The sequence below is a fragment of the Gobio gobio genome (assembly GCF_949357685.1).
Source record: "Gobio gobio genome assembly, chromosome: 1".
Classification (NCBI taxonomy): domain Eukaryota; kingdom Metazoa; phylum Chordata; class Actinopteri; order Cypriniformes; family Gobionidae; genus Gobio; species Gobio gobio.
In genome coordinates this window covers 30,963,874-30,974,701 of record NC_137097.1, presented here as the reverse complement: position 1 = coordinate 30,974,701, position 10,828 = coordinate 30,963,874, and the positions used below count along the sequence as shown (strand labels likewise).

Below are 10,828 nucleotides of genomic sequence, written 5' to 3'. Positions count from 1 at the left end.
TGCCAACCAGAATGAAGCCAGAACTGCTCAAGCAAATGGCTATTTTGCTGTTGGTTGTTTAGCCCACATGACCTGAGAAAGTAATTTCAGAGGAGAAACAAGTTATTACATTTTGATAAAACATTATAAATCTTGCCTTTGTTTATTCGGGATAATGTGCATTAATATATTGTTCACATTATGTGGTTCAAGACAGGACATGTAATCAGTTCATGTTGATTTGACACAAGTATGTCTTTTAGACTAATTTTCAGTGGTGTTTATATGTGTTATATGTGTGCAGACTTCAGAATATCTCATAGTCAGTGTGTGTGTGAGAAAGGCAGATTAGGAGAATAGAGAAGTGGAGCGAGGCATTAGCGGTGAGAGGTGAAGAGACGAGTTGCAGTTCTTGTGGCAGGTTGCGAAAGAGGAAACAAACACACAAATGAAATTGTGAGGTACTGAGCGTGTCATAGAGCGGTTGGGATTATCAAGCAAGGCACAACACACAAGCACAAGGACGAGTCCCATGGAGCAAGCGCTGTGAGATACTGAGACATGACAGGCAGGCTGCTTTTGGCGTGCGTTGCTTGACCCGGGCACTGAAGGGAGAAAAGTAGCAAAGAAAGACCAGAAAAAAACATTAAATCTGAGATCATGGGGAGTGTTAGTGAATTGTGTGTGTCCAGTTTTCAAGCTCTCTTGTGTCCAACGATACCAAGGAGTTATCCAGGTAAGAGCTGTCTAATATTTCATGGCATTGTAATCACAACCATTGATTCTACTGTTCAGCATTGTGCTGTTACTTTAAGCAACCATACTTACCATTTTATGACTGACAGATGATAAAGAATACACTGAAAGAGGGACACGAGACCAGAATATTGCACAGACTTGGAGGTGGGATCTTTTAACTTGAGGCAATACACAAGTTAAAAGATCCCACAATAGCTTGAATGTTCAATCCTCAAGTTTATTTCACTTTGAGAGGGTAAGAGCAGTCAGAAAGCAATAGTAGTTCATGCACTATAATCAACATGTGATGGAAAAGCAAACTGAGGGACTGAATTAGAGAGAGTTTGTTTCTGCCTAATGAACCTGGAGCTGGTATGGTCAGCTTAAAGGATCTTCAGTCTCAGGCAGGAGCCGAAGGAAGAGATCTTTTAATGTCATTAAGGACTATATAGGCGGATGTAATGTAATCCCTCGAACCCAATGGTCAAGAGATTTTTTGAGCATCTTTGCCAGGGTTGATCTTGAAACCCTCTCAAGACCTCATAAAGCCCTCATCTGAATCTTACAATTTACTGGAATAGTTCACCCAAAGACAAACACAAAAGGAGATATTTTGAAGTATAACTGCTCTAATTCCAGTCTGTTCCTCACACAAAGCTATCGACTGACTTCAGAAGACTCGGAAGTCGTATGGACTGTTATGATGCCTTTGTGATTGTGATTATGGTGCTTATGCTTTCCTTTTTAAAGGGGTCCTGAACTGAATTTTTATTATTATTTTATAATGTTTCCTAAGGTGCACTTATAATGTTAGTATGATTTTAGCCTCTGACTTGAATGCTCTGTTTAAAGGGGCGTGTCTGTGAAACACAGTGTAAACGCCCACTGCTGTGATTGGCTTCTGTGAGGCTTCAGTGTAAACGCCCACTGCTGTGATTGGCTTCTGTGAGACTCCAGTGTAAATGCCCACTGCTGTGATTGGCTTCTGTGAGGCTTCAGTGTAAACGCCCACTGCTGTGATTGGCTTCTGTGAGGCTTCCGTGTAAACGCCCACTGCTGTGATTGGCTTCTGTGAGACTTCAGTGTAAACGCCCACTGCTGTGATTGGCTTCTGTGAGACTCCAGTGTAAATGCCCACTGCTGTGATTGGCTTCTGTGAGGCTTCAGTGTAAACGCCCACTGCTGTGATTGGCTTCTGTGAGACTCCAGTGTAAACGCCCACTGCTGTGATTGGCTTCTGTGAGGCTTCAGTGTAAACGCCCACTGCTGTGATTGGCTTCTGTGAGGCTTCCGTGTAAACGCCCACTGCTGTGATTGGCTTCTGTGAGACTTCAGTGTAAACGCCCACTGCTGTGATTGGCTTCTGTGAGGCTTCAGTGTAAACGCCCACTGCTGTGATTGGCTTCTGTGAGACTCCAGTGTAAACGCCCACTGCTGTGATTGGCTTCTGTGAGACTCCAGTGTAAACGCCCACTGCTGTGATTGGCTTCTGTGAGACTCCAGTGTAAACGCCCACTGCTGTGATTGGCTTCTGTGAGACTCCAGTGTAAACGCCCACTGCTGTGATTTGCTTTTGTGAGACTTCAGAGTAAATGCCCACTGCTGTGATTGGCTTCTGTGAGACTCCAGTGTAAACGCCCACTGCTGTGATTGGCTTCTGTGAGACTCCAGTGTAAACGCCCACTGCTGTGATTGGCTTCTGTGAGACTCCAGTGTAAACACCCACTGCTGTGATTGGCTTCTGTGAGACTCCAGTGTAAACGCCCACTGTTGTGATTGGCTTCTGTGAGACTCCAGTGTAAACGCCCACTGTTGTGATTGGCTACTGTGAGATTCCAGTGTAAACGCCCACTGCTGTGATTGGCTTCTGTGAGATTCCAGTGTAAACGCCCACTGCTGTGATTGGCTTCTGTGAGACTCCAGTGTAAACGCCCACTGTTGTGATTGGCTTCTGTGAGACTTCAGAGTAAACGCCCACTGCTGTGATTGGCTTCTGTGAGACTCCAGTGTAAAAGCCCACTGCTGTGATTGGCTTCTGTGAGACTCCAGTGTAAACGCCCACTGTTGTGATTGGCTACTGTGAGATTCCAGTGTAAACGCCCACTGCTGTGATTGGCTTCTGTGAGACTTCAGAGTAAACGCCCACTGCTGTGATTGGCTTCTGTGAGATTCCAGTGTAAACGCCCACTGCTGTGATTGGCTTCTGTGAGACTCCAGTGTAAACGCCCACTGCTGTGATTGGCTTCTGTGAGACTCCAGTGTAAACGCCCACTGCTGTGATTGGCTTCTGTGAGACTTCAGTGTAAACGCCCACTGCTGTGATTGGCTTCTGTGAGACTTCAGTGTAAACGCCCACTGCTGTGATTGGCTTCTGTGAGATTCCAGTGTAAACGCCCACTGCTGTGATTGGCTTCTGTGAGACTCCAGTGTAAACGCCCACTGCTGTGATTGGCTTCTGTGAGACTTCAGTGTAAACGCCCACTGCTGTGATTGGCTTCTGTGAGGCTTCAGTGTAAACGCCCACTGCTGTGATTGGCTTCTGTGAGACTTCAGAGTAAACGCCCACTGCTGTGATTGGCTTCTGTTAGACTCCAGTGTAAACGCCCACTGCTGTGATTGGCTTCTGTGAGACTCCAGTGTAAACGCCCGCTGCTGTGATTGGCTTCTGTGAGACTCCAGTGTAAACGCCCACTGCTGTGATTGGCTTCTGTGAGACTCCAGTGTAAACGGCCACTGTTGTGATTGGCTTCTGTGAGACTCCAGTGTAAACGCCCACTGTTGTGATTGGCTACTGTGAGATTCCAGTGTAAACGCCCACTGCTGTGATTGGCTTCTGTGAGATTCCAGTGTAAACGCCCACTGCTGTGATTGGCTTCTGTGAGACTCCAGTGTAAACGCCCACTGTTGTGATTGGCTTCTGTGAGACTTCAGAGTAAACGCCCACTGCTGTGATTGGCTTCTGTGAGACTCCAGTGTAAACGCCCACTGCTGTGATTGGCTTCTGTGAGACTCCAGTGTAAACGCCCACTGCTGTGATTGGCTTCTGTGAGGCTTCAGTGTAAACGCCCACTGCTGTGATTGGCTTCTGTGAGACTTCAGAGTAAACGCCCACTGCTGTGATTGGCTTCTGTGAGACTCCAGTGTAAACGCCCACTGCTGAGATTGGCTTCTGTGAGGCTTCAGTGTAAACGCCCACTGCTGTGATTGGCTTCTGTGAGGCTTCAGTGTAAACGCCCACTGCTGTGATTGGCTTCTGTGAGACTCCAGTGTAAACGCCCACTGTTGTGATTGGCTACTGTGAGATTCCAGTGTAAACGCCCACTGCTGTGATTGGCTTCTGTGAGACTTCAGTGTAAACGCCCACTGCTGTGATTGGCTTCTGTGAGACTCCAGTGTAAACGCCCACTGTTGTGATTGGCTACTGTGAGATTCCAGTGTAAACACCCACTGCTGTGATTGGCTTCTGTGAGACTTCAGAGTAAACGCCCACTGCTGTGATTGGCTTCTGTGAGATTCCAGTGTAAACGCCCACTGCTGTGATTGGCTTCTGTGAGACTCCAGTGTAAACGCCCACTGCTGTGATTGGCTTCTGTGAGACTCCAGTGTAAACGCCCACTGCTGTGATTGGCTTCTGTGAGACTCCAGTGTAAACGCCCACTGCTGTGATTGGCTTCTGTGAGACTCCAGTGTAAACGCCCACTGCTGTGATTGGCTTCTGTGAGACTTCAGTGTAAACGCCCACTGCTGTGATTGGCTTCTGTGAGACTTCAGTGTAAACGCCCACTGCTGTGATTGGCTTCTGTGAGATTCCAGTGTAAACGCCCACTGCTGTGATTGGCTTCTGTGAGACTCCAGTGTAAACGCCCACTGCTGTGATTGGCTTCTGTGAGGCTTCAGTGTAAACGCCCACTGCTGTGATTGGCTTCTGTGAGACTTCAGAGTAAACGCCCACTGCTGTGATTGGCTTCTGTGAGACTCCAGTGTAAACGCCCACTGCTGTGATTGGCTTCTGTGAGACTCCAGTGTAAACGCCCACTGCTGTGATTGGCTTCTGTGAGACTCCAGTGTAAACGCCCACTGCTGTGATTGGCTTCTGTGAGACTCCAGTGTAAACGGCCACTGTTGTGATTGGCTTCTGTGAGACTCCAGTGTAAACGCCCACTGTTGTGATTGGCTACTGTGAGATTCCAGTGTAAACGCCCACTGCTGTGATTGGCTTCTGTGAGATTCCAGTGTAAACGCCCACTGCTGTGATTGGCTTCTGTGAGACTCCAGTGTAAACGCCCACTGTTGTGATTGGCTTCTGTGAGACTTCAGAGTAAACGCCCACTGCTGTGATTGGCTTCTGTGAGACTCCAGTGTAAACGCCCACTGCTGTGATTGGCTTTTGTGAGACTCCAGTGTAAACGCCCACTGTTGTGATTGGCTACTGTGAGATTCCAGTGTAAACGCCCACTGCTGTGATTGGCTTCTGTGAGACTTCAGAGTAAACGCCCACTGCTGTGATTGGCTTCTGTGAGATTCCAGTGTAAACGCCCACTGCTGTGATTGGCTTCTGTGAGACTGCAGTGTAAACGCCCACTGCTGTGATTGGCTTCTGTGAGACTTCAGTGTAAACGCCCACTGCTGTGATTGGCTACTATGAGATTCCAGTGTAAACGCCCACTGCTGTGATTGGCTTCTGTGAGACTCCAGTGTAAACGCCCACTGCTGTGATTGGCTTCTGTGAGACTCCAGTGTAAACGCCCACTGCTGAGATTGGCTTCTGTGAGGCTTCAGTGTAAACGCCCACTGCTGTGATTGGCTTCTGTGAGGCTTCAGTGTAAACGCCCACTGCTGTGATTGGCTTCTGTGAGACTCCAGTGTAAACGCCCACTGTTGTGATTGGCTACTGTGAGATTCCAGTGTAAACGCCCACTGCTGTGATTGGCTTCTGTGAGACTTCAGTGTAAACGCCCACTGCTGTGATTGGCTTCTGTGAGACTCCAGTGTAAACGCCCACTGTTGTGATTGGCTACTGTGAGATTCCAGTGTAAACACCCACTGCTGTGATTGGCTTCTGTGAGACTTCAGAGTAAACGCCCACTGCTGTGATTGGCTTCTGTGAGATTCCAGTGTAAACGCCCACTGCTGTGATTGGCTTCTGTGAGACTCCAGTGTAAACGCCCACTGCTGTGATTGGCTTCTGTGAGACTCCAGTGTAAACGCCCACTGCTGTGATTGGCTTCTGTGAGACTCCAGTGTAAACGCCCACTGCTGTGATTGGCTTCTGTGAGACTCCAGTGTAAACGCCCACTGCTGTGATTGGCTTCTGTGAGACTTCAGTGTAAACGCCCACTGCTGTGATTGGCTTCTGTGAGACTTCAGTGTAAACGCCCACTGCTGTGATTGGCTTCTGTGAGATTCCAGTGTAAACGCCCACTGCTGTGATTGGCTTCTGTGAGACTCCAGTGTAAACGCCCACTGCTGTGATTGGCTTCTGTGAGGCTTCAGTGTAAACGCCCACTGCTGTGATTGGCTTCTGTGAGACTTCAGAGTAAACGCCCACTGCTGTGATTGGCTTCTGTGAGACTCCAGTGTAAACGCCCACTGCTGTGATTGGCTTCTGTGAGACTCCAGTGTAAACGCCCACTGCTGTGATTGGCTTCTGTGAGACTCCAGTGTAAACGCCCACTGCTGTGATTGGCTTCTGTGAGACTCCAGTGTAAACGGCCACTGTTGTGATTGGCTTCTGTGAGACTCCAGTGTAAACGCCCACTGTTGTGATTGGCTACTGTGAGATTCCAGTGTAAACGCCCACTGCTGTGATTGGCTTCTGTGAGATTCCAGTGTAAACGCCCACTGCTGTGATTGGCTTCTGTGAGACTCCAGTGTAAACGCCCACTGTTGTGATTGGCTTCTGTGAGACTTCAGAGTAAACGCCCACTGCTGTGATTGGCTTCTGTGAGACTCCAGTGTAAACGCCCACTGCTGTGATTGGCTTTTGTGAGACTCCAGTGTAAACGCCCACTGTTGTGATTGGCTACTGTGAGATTCCAGTGTAAACGCCCACTGCTGTGATTGGCTTCTGTGAGACTTCAGAGTAAACGCCCACTGCTGTGATTGGCTTCTGTGAGATTCCAGTGTAAACGCCCACTGCTGTGATTGGCTTCTGTGAGACTGCAGTGTAAACGCCCACTGCTGTGATTGGCTTCTGTGAGACTTCAGTGTAAACGCCCACTGCTGTGATTGGCTACTATGAGATTCCAGTGTAAACGCCCACTGCTGTGATTGGCTTCTGTGAGACTCCAGTGTAAACGCCCACTGCTGTGATTGGCTTCTGTGAGACTCCAGTGTAAACGGCCACTGTTGTGATTGGCTTCTGTGAGGCTTCAGTGTAAACGCCCACTGCTGTGATTGGCTTCTGTGAGATTCCAGTGTAAACGCCCACTGCTGTGATTGGCTTCTGTGAGGCTTCAGTGTAAACGCCCACTGCTGTGATTGGCTTCTGTGAGGCTTCAGTGTAAACGCCCACTGCTGTGATTGGCTTCTGTGAGACTCCAGTGTAAACGCCCACTGCTGTGATTGGCTTCTGTGAGACTCCAGTGTTAATGCCCACTGCTGTGATTGGCTTCTGTGAGACTCCAGTGTTAATGCCCACTGCTGTGATTGGCTTCTGTGAGACTCCAGTGTAAACGCCCACTGCTGTGATTGGCTTCTGTGAGACTCCAGTGTAAACGGCCACTGTTGTGATTGGCTGGGTCAATTCAGCTTGAAAGCTTCTGTCCACATTCCATGACGCTGTACACTTGTGAAAAAGAAGTGTGCTTAATTGTATTGAATGTGGACTCATATAAACACCAGCAGTGTTCATTTAACACTGAGGATTTTGCTGTGTGCCTAATGTTGTAGCAAAAAGCCAACATTTGTGTTTGCCAAAAAGAAAATTAATTAAAGAGACAAAAAAACAGTCTGGTTCAGTTATGTCATTACTAGGGGTGTAACGGGCGTTTTTGTCCACTAAGCGAATGTGCACTTGTACTGTACAAATCTTAAAAGTATATTTTAAAAACTGTACTTCTGGATAATATTAATGAAATAAAAACCAAGTAAGTGTTCTTAAGACACTTAAAGATAGAGTATGCTAAAGTGTCCTTCTGTCTGGGGATTGTATATGTCTAGGTCTTAGGAGGTCTGGTCTAGACTACAGCTGTCTCAAGCACACCAATCCCAATGATAATGCTAGTCAACAATATAGACACACCACAAGCTTCAAAATGAATAAGCAATGCTTTATTCTCATGTAGAATCCACAAGTCAGTGTGCTTTTAACTTCTTCTTCTTTTTTTAAAAAGCCCAGTTTATAGGTTGTCTTGGTTCTGTTCAAACAGTAAGTTGTAAGCCATGAATCAAAACAACCAGCTCCAAGATTAATCACAACATTAAAAAGTATATGATGACAAAGATGTAAGTGTGTACTTGTGAAGACAAGAAGACTGAACTCCACATATGTAATGACTAGGGGTGTAATGGGACACCGAAGTCAAGTTTTGAGGTCACGGTTTGTTTTAACAGCGGAAACAGTTTAAAATACTCCATCATTTATGATCATACAGACAAGAGTAAGAGATCATTCGAAACTAAAGGGTCTGGTTTTATTTCTTTACACTCACAATAAAACAAATCATTGTGCTTGTGTAAAATAAAGAAAACAAGTACGATGTCACTTTCTGTCATCCCGGTTTCCTTTCCGTGAAGCTTGTGGAGTGTGTCACAAAAATTAATTGAAACTCAGTACATAGGCTCTAAGCTCTTGCGTGCCATCTGAACTCTTGTTTTGGGTTGTTGCAGATCGTCTATTCTTCTTCTCCTCTGTTTCCTTTCTTTTTCCTGTGGTGGTTAGTAAACAGCATTGCATTATCACGCGTCCCCCTTCTGTGACTGACTGTATTCATCGTCTGACTGAATGCATTGAACCGTGATGTCTGTACCGTGTTGGTTTGAATCAAATTAATGTACCGTTACACCCCTAGTAATGATATAACTGAACCAGACTGGATTTTTGTCTCTTTAATTAATTTTCTTATCGGCACAAATGTTGCCTTTTTTGCTACAACATTAGGCAGGTAGCTATATAAGATCTGCTAGCATTACCTAACTAGTTCCCACGTCTCAGATTGCTTCTCAGTGGTAAAGAATTTTTCTTCAAAACATGCAAATGTAGCTACTGCATGCAAGATTTGGTTGGGCTGACATTTCCCCATCGCTTTCAGTTAGCACATTCACTAGACTGCCAGATTGAGGAAGTGTTCTAGGAATTCGTCAGCATGTCGAGTCAGCATGCTGATGCTTATGGGGACAGGAATTTCTGAACCTGAAAATTCCGGTTTGTAGATTGAGTTGGTGTGATGCAAATGTACAGAGGACAATAGGGAATTTGCTCCTGTTGTGTTGGGCAATGGAGCTTTGTTCAGAAATGCCGTCATACGATGGTGTTAGAGTTCATTTGAGTTCACGTTGCTGAACTCTGTGCCTCCCTCAGCTTCAACACCCTCCCAACATTCACAAAAAGACTGCATGAGTTTGAACTAATGCATGAATGCTTTCGGAGAGTCTTGCATGACTCATCTAATGGCTAGATCACAATTTCATACACTTATTCGCAGCTAAATTGTCGATGTAACTGTTTGAAATAGAGTGCTCCTTCCTTATCATGGCCAAACCAAATATACTAATCAATTTAAATGTTTTATTATGGCATGGCAATTGGCAAGGTCTTAATTTCACCTCTTCCAAGTGCAATGGTCTTCTGTGAATGTACATCCCCCCAAAACATGAAAATCTCCATCTAATTAACCCAATTATTGTATTGGAAATGTGCAACAAATCCCAAGATAATGTTGCTTTAATTGCTCTTGATAAATAGGAGACTGAATTAAAACCCTGTGTATGTCAGTTCAGAGCAGGTGCTTTGAAATTATAGCTGCCGTCCACTTTGTGACACGGAAATTGTTCCCTACGTTTTGACTTCCGTTTGGCTGGAGGCGGCGATGGGGAACAGATCAAGACAGGGGCTCATTACTCTGACCGCTGGAAAATCACAGCGGGTAATGCAAGAGGTGGACATTTGAGACACAAGATCCAATACTTCATTGCTTTACATTTAGTCTGTTCTCACTACATTTGGGTATTACCAGTTAACACATGAGAGACTCTGCATGTTTGTGAACTCAGATGAACTCAGACTCAAGGTTGGGTTAGAATCCATTTCGCAGAAGAGTCTAATGAACAAATCCAAACAATGGGCACAAACCGGGTCAGTAAAACAGACAGTAGTCTAATAACAGGCAAACAGACCAACGAGCAATCAAGGCAGAAATGATAATCCAGAAATGTACATCGAATAAACAGGTAGAAGATCATAACATGAGACAAGACAATGATAACATGGGGAAACACTCAGTGAGGCAGTTGAACGAGCAATACGTGAGCATATGGAAGCACATGGCTTTTAGAGGGGTCATGGCATGTTTTTTTAAATCATTTTAATATGTCCCTTGAGGGTCACTTATAGGGCCCTATTTTAACGATCTGAGCACATGGTCTGAAGCGCATGGTGCAGGTGCACTTAGGATGTGTCCGAATTCAGTTTTGCTAGTTTAACAATGGAGAAAACGGTCGGCGCACCAGACGCATGGTCCAAAAGGGTTGTACCTATTCTCTTAATGAGTCATGGCTGTGTTTTGGCCGGAACGTCCAATAAACCAATCAGAGTCTCATCTCCCATTCCCTACCCTAACATGAGTTAGTGTTTTGAACACATTATCTATATAAAACCATTATTTACAGACAAAGCATTATGAAATAATTTACTTATGGTTTGTGATGCAGCTGCTGTCAGATTATGCTACAGTTGCTGCTTCATCTGTCAACATGTTTCTTTGCGAACACTCTATAGACCCTTTTCACAGACTGTGATGACGCGTTTTAACGGTCATCAATATCGTAAATCCTGCAGCGTTTTTTTGTATTTTCATTTTTTTTTTAAATATATGTACATTTATAACACTAATACTTTGTATTTTATTACTTTTGCATCAAATTACAATAAAAAAGTTACCGCTGCTGTGAG

The 10,828-nt window shown here is 45.6% G+C and overlaps 1 protein-coding gene across 1 annotated transcript in view; it reads left to right on the top strand.

Moving 5' to 3' along the window:
• Nucleotides 1–368: 368 nt before the first annotated feature.
• The window catches only part of cyth1a (cytohesin 1a), a 64,276-nt gene continuing 53,816 nt past the window's right edge, over nt 369–10,828 (top strand). The window contains exon 1 of the mRNA XM_079816257.1: nt 369–715. Within this exon, the coding sequence (XP_079672383.1) occupies nt 640–715 (76 nt within the window). The 5' untranslated portion in view covers nt 369–639. The remainder of the gene's footprint in view (nt 716–10,828) is intronic.